Source organism: Perca flavescens, chromosome 9 (assembly GCF_004354835.1).
Source record: "Perca flavescens isolate YP-PL-M2 chromosome 9, PFLA_1.0, whole genome shotgun sequence".
Lineage (NCBI taxonomy): Eukaryota > Metazoa > Chordata > Actinopteri > Perciformes > Percidae > Perca > Perca flavescens.
This window is the reverse complement of record NC_041339.1, coordinates 26,660,696-26,680,292: the sequence shown is the minus strand read 5'-3', so window position 1 is coordinate 26,680,292 and position 19,597 is coordinate 26,660,696. Positions and strand designations below refer to the sequence as shown.

General features: G+C 40.6%; 1 protein-coding gene across 3 annotated transcripts in view; it reads left to right on the top strand.

Annotated features, from left to right (window-relative positions):
• hmcn1 (hemicentin 1) overlaps positions 1–19,597 on the top strand; it is a 90,617-nt gene that overhangs the window by 52,491 nt on the left and 18,529 nt on the right. For all 3 annotated transcript variants that reach the window (XM_028586733.1, XM_028586735.1, XM_028586736.1), the window contains 39 exons: positions 1–127; positions 221–375; positions 509–787; positions 1,313–1,594; positions 2,818–2,926; positions 3,018–3,187; positions 3,406–3,560; positions 4,045–4,168; positions 4,336–4,437; positions 5,428–5,604; positions 5,847–5,998; positions 6,155–6,278; positions 8,165–8,340; positions 8,582–8,678; positions 9,136–9,258; positions 9,364–9,519; positions 11,313–11,594; positions 11,740–11,907; positions 12,887–13,000; positions 13,233–13,319; positions 13,459–13,650; positions 13,762–13,935; positions 14,030–14,143; positions 14,440–14,585; positions 14,669–14,819; positions 15,129–15,326; positions 15,412–15,525; positions 15,639–15,826; positions 16,160–16,256; positions 16,470–16,631; positions 16,801–16,914; positions 17,012–17,214; positions 17,329–17,410; positions 17,527–17,658; positions 17,941–18,090; positions 18,356–18,515; positions 18,641–18,765; positions 18,893–19,076; positions 19,446–19,543. In XM_028586733.1, the coding sequence (XP_028442534.1) occupies positions 1–127; positions 221–375; positions 509–787; positions 1,313–1,594; positions 2,818–2,926; positions 3,018–3,187; positions 3,406–3,560; positions 4,045–4,168; positions 4,336–4,437; positions 5,428–5,604; positions 5,847–5,998; positions 6,155–6,278; positions 8,165–8,340; positions 8,582–8,678; positions 9,136–9,258; positions 9,364–9,519; positions 11,313–11,594; positions 11,740–11,907; positions 12,887–13,000; positions 13,233–13,319; positions 13,459–13,650; positions 13,762–13,935; positions 14,030–14,143; positions 14,440–14,585; positions 14,669–14,819; positions 15,129–15,326; positions 15,412–15,525; positions 15,639–15,826; positions 16,160–16,256; positions 16,470–16,631; positions 16,801–16,914; positions 17,012–17,214; positions 17,329–17,410; positions 17,527–17,658; positions 17,941–18,090; positions 18,356–18,515; positions 18,641–18,765; positions 18,893–19,076; positions 19,446–19,543 (5,943 nt within the window). The remainder of the gene's footprint in view (positions 128–220; positions 376–508; positions 788–1,312; positions 1,595–2,817; positions 2,927–3,017; positions 3,188–3,405; positions 3,561–4,044; positions 4,169–4,335; positions 4,438–5,427; positions 5,605–5,846; positions 5,999–6,154; positions 6,279–8,164; positions 8,341–8,581; positions 8,679–9,135; positions 9,259–9,363; positions 9,520–11,312; positions 11,595–11,739; positions 11,908–12,886; positions 13,001–13,232; positions 13,320–13,458; positions 13,651–13,761; positions 13,936–14,029; positions 14,144–14,439; positions 14,586–14,668; positions 14,820–15,128; positions 15,327–15,411; positions 15,526–15,638; positions 15,827–16,159; positions 16,257–16,469; positions 16,632–16,800; positions 16,915–17,011; positions 17,215–17,328; positions 17,411–17,526; positions 17,659–17,940; positions 18,091–18,355; positions 18,516–18,640; positions 18,766–18,892; positions 19,077–19,445; positions 19,544–19,597) is intronic.

The window sequence follows — 19,597 nt, the reverse complement described above, 5'->3', positions numbered from 1 at the left end:
TCCCACCAACCATTGTAGAGTCAGTCTCTCCTCGAGATGTTTCAGCCATTGTCAAACAGGAGATCAGTCTGGAGTGCAAGGTGCAAGGAGTGCCCTTTCCCACAATCCAGTGGTACAAGGACAGGAAGTAAGTGCCTTCCAATATTAGAGTATTTACTATTAGGGTAAAAATAATCAAACTAATAAAAAAAAAAAAACTGAGTTAAACTTCTGTTTTTAGGCTGGTGTTTCTTGGTGATCCCAACGTAGAGGTCACCAACAGGGGTCAGGTTTTGAGGATAAAAAGTGTCCGTCTTGGGGACAAGGCACGCTACCAGTGTAGTGTCATGAATACAGCTGGCAAACAGTCCAAGGACTTCAACCTCAGTGTCTATGGTGAGTGTGGATTTTGACAGATCCTAGCCAGTCAGGCGCTATGTACAAAGCCTACTCTTAACACGTAACCTAACATGACTAAAACAGCTGAAATACGTATTTCAGATTCATAATTTGTGTGCCATTGTTTCAGTGCCCCCCTCCATCAAAGGTGGTAACATAACCACAGAGGTCACAGCGCTGCTCGACACGGTGGTAACACTGGAGTGTGAGGCACGCGGAGTGCCGCTTCCTAGCATCACCTGGTACCGAAATGGAGAGGCCATACTGTCCAACCGACAGGTTCAGTACGTTGAGCGAGGCCACTACCTGAAGATCCCTCGGGCGCAGGCGTCCGATGCCGGCCAGTACGCCTGCAAGGTGACCAGTGTAGCCGGGAGCGCTGAGAAGAGCTATGAACTGGACGTCTACTGTAAGAACCTGACATCTGACACCTGATCATATACACACATTTAGTTTTTTTTACTGTGCTGTATTTCAGCTTTAAACAAAAGCTTTTAGAAATTCATCACTATGTGATTTCGAAAATTCAGAGCACATTTTCACATTAAATCAGGTTTTTGAACTGAGGAACTCTTGGAACATAAGTTTCCATTGTCTCTGCATTTGCAATCCTTCTCATATGTTCGGAGATCTGAATCTTATTATTGTATTAATCAGAGCTTTAAGGCATTTGGTTTCACTCACACAGCATGAAGACTTTTGCATCAGACTGCTGTGGATAGTCAGCAAGCAATTTATTGTAAAAATAAAGTCCTTGAAGAACAAAAAACGGATACAGAATGGAGGACTTGATGCATAAAGCAATTTTCCTTGTTATTGGCTGATGAACGCCTTGTGTGTGAAATGTAAATAAGATATCAGTCAAGCAGAAAAGTCCTCGAAGCTTAACCCTTCTTTTATTCCATTTCTTTTTAATGCATCTTTCCCCCCCCAGTGCCTCCTACCATTGCAGGGGGTGATGATGGGCCAACTGAGAGGAAAGTAATCCTCAGTAAGTCTCTGATTCTGGAGTGTGAGGCTGGGGGACACCCTCCCCCCTCCCTCACCTGGCTGAAGGATGGAGTTCCTGTGCGTGATGGTGAAAGCGTCCGTCTTCTCGAGCAGGGGAGTAAAATAGAAATCCTCTCAGCCACGGTGTCAGACTCCGGACGTTATGTCTGCGTGGCTACGAGCATCGCTGGAGAGAAGGAGGTCAAATACGACGTCAGAGTTTTAGGTATACAAAACACACAAAAATAACGATGTAATATACTGACAGCACATACACACACTCATGCCTCATTGTTTACTTATTACATTGTCACCATCTGGCAGACCCAAAGTAACAAGACATGATGACAACAAGTGGGCTATCTTTATATTCAAAAATGCCTACTGTACCTTTTTTATTTTATAAAATATAACTTTTCTAGGATGTTGGCTTGCTTTTGTGTATGCATGTTGTGGCCTTGCTGTTCTTTCCATATCAATTTCTTTGTTGGACCTCAATTTTAGTTTTTGACTCAAACTGTTAATGAAAAAAAGGATTTGTCTCCATGCATATCATATGAACAGCAGTTGAAGAAATAAATAGAAGCCAAACATTTGATTTAGCGTAGTTTAGTTTATTTTAGTTTAGTGTAGTATATAAAAAGACATCCTAGAAAGTTGCTACCTGAACTGGCCACCCAGGTACAAGTGTTTTATAGCTGCTTTGAGCCAGGATATCTGTTGAGGACTTATGTTGGTCCAGGTTACCTAAGCCATATTGTAATATGTAGAGCCATGTGGCTTGAGTTGTCATCATTAATCGGGAACTATCCAGAAAACACTCCCATCAGCTCTAAGTTGGATAAATCATCTAAGTAAAAACTTGATTTGCGAATGTGTATTTCAACCATTAACTCTTTCACAATCAGTAAATGCCTGAGGGAAAGGCAGTCCATCTTCTTGGCATGAGATGGATGGAGTTGTCGCAGTTTAGGAATTGCCATCTCCCGTGTTTAATCCCTATGAGCACACCTTATCACTCCAACAATCGGTCATGTTTAGTTTATTCTTTAACAGTTTGTGCCAGCTGGAAAAATATTATGCCGTTGTCGGCAGGATTTAAACCTGCGCGGGGAGACCCCAATGGATTTCTAGTCCATTCCACACCTGCCATTTCCCTGCAACCAGAAGATTTATTTTCAGAGTAAGAGACCCAGGCAGAAGATTCTATCTCTACATTCCTCATACCCTTTTTACTGATCTTTTTTGTTATTGTTACTATCAGCAGCCAAAACAGAGGAATAATAATAAAAGTAATGGGATAACAGTTTGTTCGTTCATTTTCCAATTAAAAATGTAAAATATAAGAAAATATCATTATTAAAATAACATATGCATTTATTGTGGTTTCCCAGAGTTGAATACATTGAACTTGAAGTTGAAATACTTTTTTTTCTTTTTAAATCCTAGTTCCTCCTTTCATTGATGGAGCTGATGACGTGACAGACAGCACGGTGATCATCAACAGCCCTTTGGAGCTGGAGTGTCACGCCACTGGAACACCTGCACCTGTCATCACGTAGGATCTCCATCTCATGCATACAGATAAACTGATTCAAATACACATGCATACGTACACACATATTTACTGTAAAATGATTATTTTCCAGGTGGTATAAAGATGGAAAACCAGTCAGACAGGGTGAGGGGTTGAGGGTGGCAGCCAGCGGTCGACGGCTGGTCGTTTCCCGCCCTCAGGTCTCTGACACGGCTCGTTTCCAGTGTGTGGCCACTAATGAAGCAGGAGACCACGAGAGGGACTTCAATGTGGTTGTCCATGGTAAAATATTAAAATGCTTTGTCATATGTTTTGCACTATAATTGTATTGTTTTCTGACAGGTACTATAATTCAGATAAATGTAATTTGTGCTTTAAATGCAAGCCACAAATTTACCCACTTTGGGTAAATACTACTCTCTGCCTTTGGGTAATGTCCTTTTTTCCAAATTTGCTGCAAAGTGATTTTAAGAGAATAACTATCCTCTTCATCTCCCCAGTTCCTCCATCCATTCGTACCACCGGGCCTGCTGAACGTTCAGTGGTTCTCCACAAGCCCATTAGTTTGGAATGCATCTCCAGCGGCATCCCTCCTCCCAGCATCACCTGGCTTAAAGATGGCCGACCTGTCGACACAACACAGGGGCACCTTAAGGTTGGTTTCCTGATTGACTGATTATTAATTTGTCCATTTTTAAATGGCATACCACTGGAATAGGCGCAGGGAAACCTTACATGCAGAATGATGCTGCTGATATGCACCGAACACTGTAAGTCGTTCAAAAACTGTCGCTGAATTTAAAATACACTGTTTTGTTTCAGGGTGGTAACTTGAATCGCTGCAGTGCAACACATAGAAGAAAAAAAAAGGCACTGTTCTTTTTTCCGGCTTACAATTACAGTTGACGTTTCGACTTTTGCCTGTGATGTGTTTTTAACACATAACCCTATAAAGCCTAGGATTAGTTCTGGCAAAGCACTGAATTCACGCCTGTATTGACTGATTGGCATCAGCTGTTTGATTCCAGAACTCTTCTGAAATGTAGAATGTACTTTTATGATCACATTTTAACATATGAAGAAGTTACAAGTCTGAATTCTGTGTGTCCTGTGTTTGTTTGTGCTTGTGTTTGTCACAGCTGGAGTCGGCAGGCAGAATGCTAAAGGTCATAGAGGCAAGGTTAGAGGATTCTGGGAAATACACCTGCCTGGCCACCAATGCAGCTGGTGAAGCCCAACACCACATACAGCTCAGTGTCCATGGTAACTTAAAGATAAACACTGCACTATCTCTGCATGTTTCTGTCCGTTGTCTCACTCACCTCCTGGTTTCTGTCAAATATACTTCTCTCTGCTTCCTGTGTCGAGGGACTAGGTGGAGGCAGAAGAGTATCATCTGATAAATTATTGTTCTTGTGTGTGTCTCTCAGAGCCTCCCAGTATCCCAAACTCTGGAGAGATCATCAACCAGACCATCTTGTCAGGCTTTCCCACTGAGCTTGAGTGCAAGGCCACAGGCAGCCCATTACCTGGTAAGACGGCTCACAAACTTCCTCCTTCGCCCTGCTGTGCTCACTCGCAGGCTACAGGGCGTAGTTGTCTCTTGACGGCTGAGTTGGAATTGGCTGTACCGCTGCTTTCCTTATCTTTAACCATTAATGGAACTGCGGAAAATTGATCTCAGATGACTCCCTACAGGCAGCTTCACTCTCTTCCCACTTTCTTTCCAGCGTGCAAATTCAGTACAGATAAGAAGTCACATTCCAGTGTAATTGAACACTCTTTTCTTGGGATGTGTTACGTCCAACAATCTGATATCTGTGAAACCATGGTACATATGAAAATACATTTTTAGTCAATCTGTTTTAATGTAAGCTTCTTTGTCCTAAGCAAAAATATAAAAGCTCTGGTTTGTCAGCTATTTTGCTTGGTTGATTATTCAACAAAAAACATGGAAAAAAATGCATACGTATAAATATATACAGTTTATATAAATATAAATGTTTATTTTTCATTATGCCCATTACTATGGGCTCACCAATTTCACAATCACAAGTAGTCAAATAGTGAATTACATTACTTACTTACATTACTAAATGGTAAAATGAGTCAAAATATTCTGATCTGCTACTGTGTTCCCAACTCTCGAGACCTTTAAGGTCACCCGGAAATGGTCTGCTTACTTTTTTGAGGGTTAAAACAAAACATTGCAAAGCAGCTTTTAGCTTCTATTCACAACATATCTGGATCAAATGTACATGTGATTTCAGATGTGATCCAACCCTAAACTCAAAGCTAAAATACAAGGCTAAAAACATTTCTGCTTTTTATTGAATTGTGTGTTGATTCTGCTCTGTAACTGCACTCCAACCGGTTTTCCTTTATCCTGCTTTATCTATTATTCCTTTATTCTATATTCATTTTAATTTTATTTCATTATGTCCCATGTTTTATTTATTTTTCTTTCTGATGTCGTTTTTTTTTTTTATGTAATGCGTTTTGAATTACCCTTTGTGTTTCAGCTATCACTTGGTACAGAGATGGCCGGCCGCTGACAAGTGCCGCTGGGGTGTCCATGCTGAAGCGTGGCCAGGTGCTGGAGATTGAACGAGCTCAACTATCTGATGCAGGGATATACAGATGTGTAGCGGTCAACCTGGCTGGAGTTGCTGAGCTATCCCACAGCCTGCAGGTGTACGGTGAGTGTCTTTTTATATGACATGCAATAAACTGAGATTGGCTGATGTAGTCTGAAATCTGATGTGTGGACATCATAACAATGTTTCTCTATAATTAAGAGATGACTAAGAGACAGGGTTAAGATATACTTCAGTTATCCACCGTATCCAACATCTTAAAACTTCAGCAGCAATGTAGAATTGTCCTGTATCTGACTATATGTCATGCATTTATGCAATCATTTCCATTTCTTTCCTTGCAGTGCCTCCAATCATCTCCAGCCGGGGTGGTACAGTAACAGTTGTGGTTAACGAGGCTGCCAGGCTGGAATGTGAGGCCACCGGTGTTCCTCCACCCAGCCTCACATGGCTCAAAGATGGCAGCCCTGTGGCAAGTGTATCACATGGCATACAGGTGTATTCATATTTTCGAAACTTATCACTATCATTATGTCAAATTTTATAATGAGGCAAAAATGTGGCATAGTCTCTCCTCAAATAAGGATAAGAATTACAGTACATTAAAAATACACATTATAAGCCAAATGTCTGACCTGTTTCTGCCCCCCAGGTGTTGTCTGGTGGCAGAGTGCTGTCTCTGAACAGTGCACTGGTTAGTGATACAGGCAGGTACACCTGTGTGGCTGTCAACGCCGGGGGAGAACAGCATAGAGAGTACGACCTGAGAGTTTATGGTGAGTAAATCAGCATGTGTCTAGAGTTGTTACATTAATGATTTTAAATACATTCAACGATTCAATCTTATGTTTGGACTTTCAGTGGTGGGTTTTCCCTTTGGCTCACTTTGCTCACCCTCTTGTTGCTCACTGGCTCGTAGATTGAGCCCTTTATCAGCCAACAATGACATCATTTTCATCGTCACCATGAGCAAGACTTAAAAAATGCTGCACTACATTACAAATAAAGTCAGGCCTTAGAGAAGAAGTGTTTGTTTGTTTTTTAAAATGGGGTGCTTTGAAATGAGCAAGATCAGCACCAGATGCAGCACGAAACCGGAGTTAAAATACTTAAACATTATTTGAAAAAGTCCTCAAGCTAAACATGTGCATGGAGAGGAAGTATGATGTGACTAAGTTTAGCATTTCAATAAACCTTGTCAGTTTCCTAAACGGAGCTGAGCTTGATGGCAGATCAGTTGTACAAGTCTGATCAAAGCTAATGTCACTGAGGTAATAGGAGTAGTAGTTTACATATGTACGTCTGTCCCTGTATGTCTGTTTGAACATATGCATGCAGAATACAAACATCCACATGATGTGTGTTTTTTCAGAAAGATCAAAAAGAGCTTGTCCAGAGAAATAAAGGCAGATGTGTTGTGGTAATTGCTACCACTCTTCTGCAGCTTCCTGTGTCTGGCCAAATACTGAGCCGAGAGCCTGTTTCTGTCTTTCCCCAATGACCATATTGCAGGGGAAATTGGCCAGCAGTCATTTTCTAGACCACGCCAGATTCATCCGAGAAGGGAGACGGTCCTGTCTCAATGAAAACTGATAAACAGAAGCTCAGATAATAATTGCCACCTGAAGTAGAGTTATATTTAAGTAGTCCAGTTTGCTGTTAGAGACATTGCCGTACATGGGGTGGAGACCTCCAGACATTTCCTGAGTTTTTGCACAAACTTGTTACTTCTTCCCACCGTGCAGCCTGAGCCCAATTTAAACCCGTGGGACGTTATAACTGACGATTCCTTTTACCTGTGGGTAACAGATCAAGGCAGCAACATAATCAAAGCCCTGAAACCATATAGGAGACTTTCTTGTCTCAATCACTACTGTCGGATATAGGAGAGACCATATCTGCTGCTAAAAGACTCGTGAGATATCTGAAACAATCTGGCCTAGTTGCGCAATTATCGAAGACAGTGCTACAGATGGGGGAGACACGATTTAGCACAGTTTACCTCACACTCAAGTCAGTGCAGGACATATACCCAGAGCTACCGGGGGAAGCTGGAGAGGCATAGCGTTCTCCCCACCCAATTAGGTTAATAAAGTAATGATTAAAAAAACACAAATGCTTGATGAAAGGCCTGGCCCGAGGATAGTGGCGGGACATATCGACCCGACCCGGGCCGAGTTCGGGCTTGGGCTTGGGCAGAGAATCTAAACTCTACAGGGGAACAAAAACATTCTTGTGGGAATTTCTCTTGAGTCATTATGTATCTCAGTGCATGTTTGCAATTTCCATGGAAATTAGGTTTCATGAATTTCTTGGAAATTAAGCTACTCTTGATTGTTAATACCACAAACAAATGTTGAACTGGTTTAATGATGCTGTCATAGCCCAAGATAGAATAAGTACTTAAACAGCACCAGATGCTTAATTTAACAGAGCCTGTGCATCTCAGGAAGCAATCAGTCTTTTTGCTAATGAGGTAATGTGAAGAATTTACAGCATTTAGAATGGTATAGTAGGCCAACTTTCAAGTTCAATTGATGTAAAAGAGCACGTGAATCGTGTGCATGCTTACCTCATGAAGTTGTGTCTCATTTTGTATAAATGATTCTCTTTAATCTGTCAGAGAAACATTTTCAGTAGCTTGCATTCATGTCTGCCATAGTGCCACCGAACATTAAGGGTGAGGAGGTGAATGCCACTGTGATGCTCGGTCGTCCAGTGGAGCTTCACTGCCAGAGCGATGCAATCCCTCCACCTACGCTCGCCTGGCGCAAAGATGGCCGTCCACTCTTTAGGAAGCCTGGTCTGACTGTCTCAGCGGATGGCAGTTTGCTCAAGGTACAGCCAGAGATGGAGATTATAAAACTATTTTCTTAATCTCTAAAGATGTGATAGTGTTTTGCGACAATTTGAAGTAATCACATAGGTGTTATATGTTTCTGTTGTTCCTCCTAATTAAAACCTTTGTACTTTTTCAATTCACCTCTTTTTTTTAATAAAATGTTTATTGGCTTTAGAGTTTAGAGTTTGTCAGTTATTGTTACCAATCTCATGATTTGTCTATATATCTATTTGTTAGGTCGATGGTGCCCAGGTGCAGGATTCAGGCAGGTATTCCTGTGAAGCCACCAATGTTGCCGGCAAAACGGAGAAGAACTACAACCTCAATGTCTGGGGTGAGTTCATCTTAATTGTTGGTTCTATTTGTTTGTTATTCTGTCCATAAGAATATGTTTGTGTTCGCTAAGATGTTGATTCTGAAAAAAAGTAAACCATTCAAGTTGTTAAATTAGTATGCAGAGCACTAATGAAGCTGAATCCACTATGGAAGACTGCATGGGCCTGTTACCATACTGTAGTTAACTGTGAACTGAGCTGAAGCCTGTTTTATGATAGCAGCAATGGCTGGGCATAATTTTGGTTTAAGTTCTACATCCACTGTTCTAGGTTTAGATTCCATAGTTGATGTGCCCTTATATTCAGTGTTTATATTAAAAATAAAAAAAATAATATATTAATATGTTCTAGGTACCTATTTACATTGTAGTCACTTTTAACCTCAGTTAACCAGCACCAGCATATAACTTGAATAAGACATGAGCGCCTCCTTTTGGTGTCCTGTCATTATTACAGTTTCTCCCAGTATCCGCGGCTCAGAGGAGGTGTCTCCTCTAATTGTGATTGAAGGAAGTCTCATCACTCTGGTGTGTGAGTCCAGTGGCATACCACCCCCCAGCCTTACCTGGAGGAAGGACGGTTAGTGTGTGTTTGTTTGTAGAGACACAAAGTCACAAATATGGACAATGTATGATGCGCTGAATACTGTGTGGGGGACATGTTTGAACACCATATCTGAACCAGGTTCTGAGCTCAAGTCGGACCAACGGCTCAGGGTTTTGTCAGGAGGTCGCCAGCTGCAGATCTCCAGCGCTGAGAGGACAGACGCAGCCTCCTACACCTGCACGGCCTCCAGCGAAGCCGGCACCATTTCCAAGGAGTACAGCCTGCAGGTTTATGGTACGTGTGTGCCACCAGATTTGTGACATTGAGTGATCAAAGACACAAGACAAAGTCGTTGTTTTGCCTTTTATGGGGATTTCATTGTCAGAAAAGTCTATTCAGTTACAGGGTGGTAAAATCACTAAAACCTGCTTTGAATAGTTTTAGTTTAGTTTAGTTTAGTTTATTAAGGATCCCCATTAGCTGACGCCTTGACGACCAGCTAGTCTTCCTAGGGTCCAACACTACATTTAATCAAACAATATTGAAACATTTCATAGCATATACAGAAGAAAAAAAAAATATATATATATATATATATATATATATATATATATATATATATATATATATATAATACATAAATAAAATACATGCAACAATATCTGCCAACAAAACTAAGTAATAAAACAAAAATTACAAATAAAATTAAATGAAAAACAATAACAACCAAGCAAATAGAGAAATATCTTGAAAACAAAATTATATATTACAATATATTACATGGTTAACATTAAAGTTGGTTACATTCACAAAAACACACAATCAGAAACCTCATAATAATTAATTTAAATGAAGGTAAGATTTGACTGTCTTTTTAAAATGGTCCTTTCCTGTGATAAAACGAATATTACTAGGGATTTTATTCCACAAAGAACTTGCTCAGTAAATAAAATTTTTTTTCAAGTTATTAGATTTTGGTAAAGGTAACATCATCTGCCCCCTACTGGCCCCTCTTGTTAGATAAGTATGGATATCTGAACTATATGTTATGTTATCAAAAATAAATGATGTTGTCTGACTTTGAACAACAGAGTGCAACAAACTAAGCATATTGGCTAATAATCTTTTTTCAACACTCAACCATTTAAGACTTTCATGCATTTGAACTATATTGGATCTGAAATTACACTTTAAAACAAGTCTTACAGCTTTATTTTGTGCTACTTGAAGTTTTCTAATTAGGGTTTTTGAAGCAGATGACCAGATTACTGAGCAATAATCTAAGTGACATAGAACTAAAGAGCAAACTATTTGCTTTAGTAAAGAAGGTGGTAGAAACGGTGAGCATTTCCTTGTAGTGGCAACTGCTCTTCCCATTATAGTAACCATATAGTCAATGTGCTCGGACCACGACAATGCACTATCAAGCCGTAGTCCTAAAAGCTTCACTTTATTTACTTGTTTTATAGATTGGCCTGCAACTTCAAGATTCAAATTAGGCTCTTGTGCTAATTTATGTTTAGAGCCAAATACCATGCAGACTGTTTTTAATGGATTTAGCACAAGTTTGTTTGATTTTATCCAATTTAGTACCATGTTGAACTCCCTTGATAGAACCTGATTAAGCTCAGAACATGTAGATGCAGCATAATGGAGAGTAGAATCATCTGCATACATTGTTAAACTTGCTTGTCCAATTGCAAGCGGATCATTAGTAAAAACTGCAAACAGAAGAGGCCCTAGGCAACTCCCCTGTGGATCACCACAGTCTAACACCTTCCTATTTGAAAAAGTGCCACTATAATATACTCTCTGTGATCTACCGGAATAGACAAGGGGAAATAATTTGGGAAAAATGTCTTTTTTTTTAATTTTGTGACCAGGACTTAAACTGAGGAGATGCCAAAACAAATTACACATTTATAAATAATTTGTTCGTATTATGTTTACAATTACTGAAACACAATTAAGATAACTGAATCTACTTACACTGTGGCTGACAGTTTGACAGAAAGGTATATATTTAGGCAACAAATGGTTATAGATATAGAGCGTGTGCACCAACTCACTTGCTTCTCTCACTTCAGTGCGCCCTTCCATTAGACGCAGCGAGGGCGACACCGATGACGTTGCTGTGACAAAAGGCGGTGACGTGACCCTCCAGTGTTCTGCAGAAGGCGTGCCACGACCAGCCGTAACGTGGCTGAAAGATGGGCGGCCTATCACCGGTCAGCACGGTGCCAAGGTCCTGAACGAGGGAAGGCTGTTGCAGATTAAAGATGCTAAGGTGTCGGACACGGGACGCTACACCTGTTTCGCTGTTAATGTGGCGGGACAGGCTGACAGCAAGCATGATATCAGTGTACATGGTATGAATTATCATGGATTATTATTTTTGAAGTTTTTTTTTTTGCTTTAACTTTTTTTGTTCTTCAGTTTGGAGAGTTACGGTCCATCTGAAGGTCTTAAATTGTCTTTCTATCCCTTCCCCTCATTCCCTCTCCTCTTGTTCAGTCCCACCTAGTATAATTGGTCAGGTACAGTTGCCAGAAAATGTGAGTGTTGTAGTGAAGAACCCAGTTGCTTTGAGCTGCGAGGCGTCTGGCATCCCTCTTCCTGCCATCACCTGGCTGAAGGATGGTCGGCCAATCAAAGCTACGAGCTCAGTGCGCGTCCTCTCGGGTGAGTTCCTTTTTGACTTTCTGGACTTGATAACAAGTTACAGAACTCATAAAATATGCAGTATTTCAAATAGAATTTTTTTAAGCTTTGACTCTCCGTGTTATATATCATGTCATATATCCTCATACATCTATATTATTCTTTCTTAGTTTAGTGTCCCATTCATTAAGGAACAGACTCAAGGAGTGCAAGCTACCAAGAATATGAATGATAGTCTGAATTTTCAACGGAGTAACTTAACTATTTTGCTTCCGAGCTGGGTTTCAAAGGCCAAGCAGTTGCAATACATCATCAGCAATAAGATGTAATAGGATCATTGCAACTGGGGCCAAACTCAACAGACAGAGATTGGAGATCTGTGAAACAAGAGCAATTCCTTTGAATTGTGTTTTTAAACATTTAACAAGATGTATTGGGTGCTTCCAAATTAAACCGTGGCCCTTAAACTTAAGCATACTACCTAAGACGCTTATACAGAATAATCTGTACCGTTCTCTGCCGAGTTCACTCATTTGGTTTTGGACTTATTTACATTTTGTGCATGAGCTCAGGATAGTGGCAGTTATTTTTTGGAACCAATCAAATGTCATTGTTTATTAGATCTTATGGAGGTTAATTCAGTACACTTTAGAGTTCACATTGTGTCAATGTTTGTCACTTGTTTTCTCAGGAGATTCTCATGAACCCTGTTAAGACAAAGTTATTTTTAAAGACAGATGCAATTAGTTTTAAATCTCCATGAAGTGGTTTGTAAATGTTTTAACAGCTGTGTGCCTCAGAGTCTAAATTCCTTCTGTTAATCGATTCCAGTTTTCAAAGAGGGGTGATTTACTTTCAACAGGCTTTAAAGTGTTGTTTTCACATCCATTGGATGTTTTACTTATCTGAAAAAAAGGGTAGGTTTATGCTGACATAGCTTTTGAAAACATTCCATGATGACAATAAATATATGACAATAACTGGCCCGTTAAATCTCTAGGGGGCCGGAGCCTGCGTCTAATGCATGTTGCAGTCGAGGATGCTGGGAGGTACACCTGTATTGTGTCTAACAGCGCTGGAGAGGAAAGGAAGAATTTTGACCTCGACATCCTTGGTAAAGATATTAGAAACCTATTTTAGTATTTTGTTAGATGGCATCATATTGAATGAAAATGTCTTCAACTTCAGTATAGTGATTAAAATACTATTTAAAAGTCTGTTTACATTTATACTGTTGGTCGTTTGATTTTGACATCAATCAAGAGATGTGATGAGCATGTATTTTATTGTGAATGAATGGGGAAACAGTGAGAACCATGTAATTGATTTTCAGTCTAATTTGACAGTTCCACCAAGCATTGTGGACGAGGGAACTGTGGTGGATACTAAAGTCAAGGAACAACACAACATTACTCTCACCTGTGAGGCGTCAGGTAATTGACATAATAAATACATATCTGCATTGAAATCTAAATCACATGTTCTTCTAATGTAAATTCTCTTGATCAACCCTTAGTGTAAATGACTACTACTAAATGACAATTAAAGATACCTCACCTAATCATTTTCCAGGTAACCCTGTACCAGAGATTAAATGGCTGAAGGATGGACAGCTCTTGTTGCCCGACAGACGCCACCAAGTTTTGTCTCACGGCCGTTTTCTCCAAATCTCTGGGGCCCAAGTTGCAGACACCGGCAGGTACAGCTGCCTAGCATCCAATAGTGCAGGGGATCGCAGTCGGCACTTCAACCTCAATGTCCTGGGTACAAACACAACTATTTTTAATCATTTCTAAAATGAATCAGACTATTTGAGATGAATTTAAGAAATGTTCTAGATTTAATTTCTTTGCTCTTTACTCCTTTTTTTGCCAGTTTCTCCCACCATTGCTGGGTCAGGTCCTGACGGTTCTTCGGAAGAGGTGACAGTAACTCTGAGCAGCCCCACCTCTCTGGTGTGTGAAGTCCAGTCCTACCCTCCTGCTCTCATCACCTGGCTCAAAGACGGCACTCCGTTTGACTCCAGTCGCAACGTCCGAGTCCTTCCAGGTTTGAGATCACACGCACATAACAATATAGTCGAACTGAATAGAATACAGTAGTATAGTACATCTTTTGTCATTCGTCACCCATGCTTTTACAGGTGGGCGCACCCTGCAGATTCTCAATGCTAAAGAAGAGGATGCTGGGAGATATACCTGTGTGGCCACTAATGAGGCTGGAGAGAAACTGAAGCACTATGAGGTCAAGGTTTATGGTGAGATTCCTGCATCTTTGAAAACATGCTGTATCTTTCTTTACAAGAAAAGAAAAGTAGAGTACAGTGTAAAACTTGTTATATGGCAAATCTCAGTTCCAGCATAGCCTATTGCATATGCTCACATGAAGAAGTAAATGTAACTAAAATCACAGATAATAATGATTATTTGTTTTAACAATAATTTAACTTGTGACTTTTAATCTGTAAATGATTGATGTTGGATGAAGGGTGATGATATAAACATACCTATATAAATGTGTCAATGTAATCTAAAACATGTTTCTTGACTCCAGTCCCCCCGCAGATTAATAAGAATGATATCCCAGGGGAAGGACTGTCCTCGAAAGAGGTTAAGATCAAAGTAAACAGCACACTGACCCTGGAGTGTTCAGCTCAGGCATTTCCTACCCCAGCATTGCAGTGGTACAAGGACGGAAAGGTATAAATCGAATTCCAAGGGAGATTATGGGAGAAAATAAGAAAATAACCTGTAAATGCTAGAACTTCTTTTTTCCTCGACAGATCCTGCGAGCAGATGACCATTTGTCCATAACAGCCAACGGTCGTATTGTTCAGATCAAGCATGCTCAGGTGTCAGACACTGGCCGCTACACCTGCGTAGCCACTAATATAGCTGGAGAGGATGAGAAGGACTTTGATGTAAATATACAAGGTGAACTGGGTTGACTGATGCAGATGTGTTAACTGAGACTATTTGTGCATTATATGGGCTCAAAGAGTATTCTCAAGCTGTGACTTTTTATTGTAATACTAAAAACTGCACATTGAAAATCGTTAATAACTGCAAAAATAATTTGTGCTATTTAAATAATACCATTAATTTTGAAGTCAACATCCTTTGACAAAAAGGCAGAGCCATAGCCTTGATTGTGTTTCCAACCACACTTTGAAATAAAGTTTCCAAAAATGCTCAAAGAAGAGTTTAAACATGTTTATTTTTTTTATTTTTTCCCCTTTTCAGTTCCACCTCATTTCAACAGGCCTGGTGGAGTTGGTGATTCCACGTCTTCCACAGGCTTAGGAGGGGATGTTCGGGATGTGATTCTTAACAATCCCATCTCTCTGTACTGTGAGACCAATGCTGTCCCCCCTCCAACACTCACCTGGTTCAAAGATGGACATCTGCTGACCTCCAATGACAAAGTTCTGATCTTGCCAGGTGAGTTGAGAAATAAAACAGAGAGAAAGAGAGGGAGCAAGACAGAGAATGAGTTTATACTAACATTTGACAGTGTTATTATCAGGTGGGCGAGTGTTACAGATTCCCAGATCCCAGGCGGAAGACTCAGGCAGGTACACGTGTGTGGCTGTCAACGAAGCAGGAGAAGACTCCATTCAGTATGATGTTAGAGTGTTATGTGAGTAAAAACACTTTTATTTGTGGTAGAAGTATCAGTCAGTTTAATAGAGCTGGAGGGAAAGTATTTTTACTTAGAGCAGTTTGTCATTGTGAATTTCTGTCCTGCACCAGTGCCCCCAACCATACGGGGAACAGACAGTGATTTGCCTGATGAGGTCACAGTGTTAGTCAACAAAACTACCCAACTGGAGTGTGATGTGGATGGAAACCCCGCCCCCAAGATTACCTGGTTTAAGGACAGCCAGTCAGTCGGCTCTGATGGGCCACATAGAATCCTGTCTAATGGGCGGACACTTCAGGTAACAATCAGGAAGCACAAGTTCTCTACAGGTTTAATGCCATAGCCCATTTTTGTATTAAACAATTTCAAGTTAAAGTTACTCTCATATACCAGTTGCCTATAAAATCGACAGAAAATAGAAACCCTTGTAAAATGTAATGCAGTCCATGCAATAAATTCTACATTTATGAACGACTTTCTAAGGTCCAGATAAATCAAACACACATTGGGAATATCTGTTCCATTAAAAAGAAAAAATGCTCCATCACTCAAATATGGTATATTCCGTTTATGTATAGTAGCTCTCTGCTCTTACTGGATTCCATATTTCTCCATCTTTCCCGACCTGCAGTTGTTGGCTGCTCAGGTATCTGACACAGGACGCTATGTGTGTGTGGCTGACAATGTGGCTGGAAGTGCAGAAAAATCCTTTAACCTTAATGTTCATGGTGAGTCACATGTAAAATAGAAAAACACGTTTACATTCAAAATTGTCTTTTTTTATCAGTTTGTAAAAATATAAACTGAAGATTCATCTGCATTTACTCTTATGTTGAAAATACTGCTTTTCACTTAAACTTAACTGTTGGGGAAAAAACTGGAAAGGTTATGAAGCATTAAAAGCATATTTGCTATACTGAATGTTTTCTTTTTCCTCTCAGTGCCTCCCACCATTATCGGCCTGAGTCCTGAGACTGTGACTGCGGTGGTGAACAACTTTGTGTCTCTCTCTTGTGAAGCTACTGGTTTCCCTCCTCCCACCTTGAGATGGCTAAATGACCGGGGCCCCATTCAGCCCAACGCCAATGCACTCATCATGCCAGGTACTGCAAATTTCGGTCACATGTAATAGAACGAACATTGAGCAGTTGGTGACGACAGAAGCTATTTTGCATTAAAAGAATAATTATAATATTTGGATATGAGCATGCCATAAAAATGATCAACAACAGCAGATTCTGAATGTGTCTGTGTGTCCATTTGTGACTTCAGGTGGTCGTACGCTACAGATTCTGAAAGCAAAAGTATCTGATGGAGGAAAGTACAGATGTGTGGCCATGAACGCAGCAGGAGAGGCTTACAAACATATCTATCTCACCGTTTTCGGTTAGTCCACATTCACACTTTGTGTACTGTACACTGAGCGCCTGACTTTACATCATAAACTTACTGTAAATGTTTTCCTCTATCCTCGGCCTCTCAGTTCCTCCAAGTATCCGGGACAGTAGTGGGGACTCTCCTGTTGTGGTGAATGTGCTCGTTGGGAAATCAGTAACTCTGCAGTGTGAGTCCAACGCTGTACCTCCTCCCACCATCACCTGGTACAAGAACAGCAGGGTGGTGACAGAATCAGCAAACCTGCGCATCCTGGCAGAGGGACAGATGCTTGAGATCCAAGGCTCAGAGGTAAAGATGAATGGATGCCATGTTGTCTGCTCTGTTTCTTTATATTGATAGCTGTTGTTTTTGTTGTTGTCATTTTTTTTTACATCTTCCTTATGTGTCTCCTCTTTTCTCCAGGTATCTGATACTGGACAATATGTTTGTAAGGCCACCAATGTTGCCGGACAAGTGGACAAGAATTTCCACTTGAATATCTATGGTAAGTCATTATAGATAATCATTTATTGAAAAATGTGAAAATTCATAAAACACATCATGTTTTCAAACAATGCTGAACACTTACAGAGAACTATCTCTGTCTCTTTCTCTCTTCAGTACCACCAAGTATTGATGGCCCAGCAGAGGGGAGTGTTGTGGAAACCATCAGTAACCCTGTCACCTTTGCCTGTGATGCTACTGGAATCCCTCCTCCGAGCCTCACTTGGTTGAAGAATGGACGACCCATAGGTACGCCTACATTTAGATTTAAGTGAGCTGCAAGTGTTTTGTTAATCACACAAACTACATTAAAAACTGTTTTGTCATTTGTTAATGTCCTCCTGGGAAAGGATATTTATGAGTCATCTGTATCTTACATCTAAATCAAATTACCTGTTGTTTCTCAACAAATTTTACACAGGAAAAAAAAAGTGAAGGTGGTTGAGGCAAAGTGTAAGGGGTAACTAGGTGCAGTAGCTTTGTCATTGTCATTTCATTTATACCAAACATATGAACTTGATATTTCTGTAGAGAACTCAGAGTCTCTGGAGATGCACATCTTCTCAGGAGGAAGCAAGCTGCAGATTGCACGGTCACAGCTTTCTGACAGCGGCACGTACACGTGTGTGGCTTCCAACGTGGAGGGCAAGGCACGCAAGAGCTACCACCTCACCATACAAGGTACATGCATATGCATAGCCTCGGTCATTATAAAAAAGGTCTAACCCGTTCCTAGTTTCAAATTAAAGGAATTCAAAAACTTGTTTGTTTCCAGAGAAGCCCCATCAAATATTACAACATATTCTTGTCAGGCTTTATGTGTCGACCGTAACCTGTCAAGCTTGTCAAGGTTATATGTTATCATAAATAAATGTACTGTATTTACCATTTCATGATTTCTCATGGTATTCATAGGATTGTACTAAGACCAGTAATTCTTTCTTAGTCCCTCCCAGTATCTCTGGATCGGAGCTGCCCAGTGAAATGGGAGTTCTTCTAAATGAAACCATCCAGCTGGTCTGTCGAGCCCGGGGAACTCCGACTCCAACCATCCAGTGGTTGAAGGATGGGGAAGTCATCAACAATACGAAGATTGAGGTGCTCAGGTAATGCTTGCCACACAAAACAATAACAAAATAGAAGAAAAATGGGGATTTCACAGTACGCCAATCCAGTGATAAATGATGCTACAATGATCATAATGATGATGTAATGCTGCCTTTGTGTTCAGGATCAGTCCAGATGGCAGCACACTCACTGTGACTGGAGCTCACACCACTGATAGTGGCAAGTACACCTGTGTGGCCACCAACACTGCAGGAGAAGAGGACAGGATATTCAATCTGAATGTGTATGGTAGGTTTATTTCATTTTACTACATGTATCGTCCAGTACAAACAGTCTGAGTCACTGTTGTCCTCGATGATGGCATGATGAGTTTGTTTTCATGTCACTGACCCTGCTTCCCATTTTACTTTTCCAGTGCCTCCTGTGATAGACGGCAACAGTGAGACAGTTAAGCACTTGACCACAGTTCTGGACAGTTCTGTCAACATTGAGTGTGTTGCTGCAGGCTCTCCTCCGCCCCAGCTGAACTGGTTGAGAAATGGCCTGCCTCTGCCAGTGTCCTCCCAAATACGGCTTCTTTCTGCTGGGCAGGTGCTCCGGTAGGTCAGTGGACAGGGCTCAAGAGGAGTATGTTACACACAGTGCTGCATCAAGAACAACTTCTTGTGCATCTTGTGTATGGGAAAAATGCTGGTCAGCAATTATTGCAAAGCATTGCGTGAGATATAGGTGTAATTCTTTATCTGTATTTTGCAATTTGGTATTTTCCTACTATTAAATCAGTATGGAAATTCACCATGCATAAAACAATTTCACTGTAATGGGTTGCATTAGAGTGTTTCATGGTTTACTATATGCTGTTTCAAAGATTTGGCTGCTCTACTAACAATAAAAGGGTTAAAAACAGTGGTTTGTTGGTTCTAATCTAATCTAAGATATTTATATGTTGTACCTTTTGCATTTGTCAGGATTACACGAACTCAGGTGTCCGACAGTGGCACCTATACCTGCGTCGCATCAAACAGAGCAGGAGTGGACAACAGACATTATTACCTACATGTGCATGGTGAGTCTGAAAACATTACTTGCTTCTAAAATCTGAGGAATAAATCACAGCAAT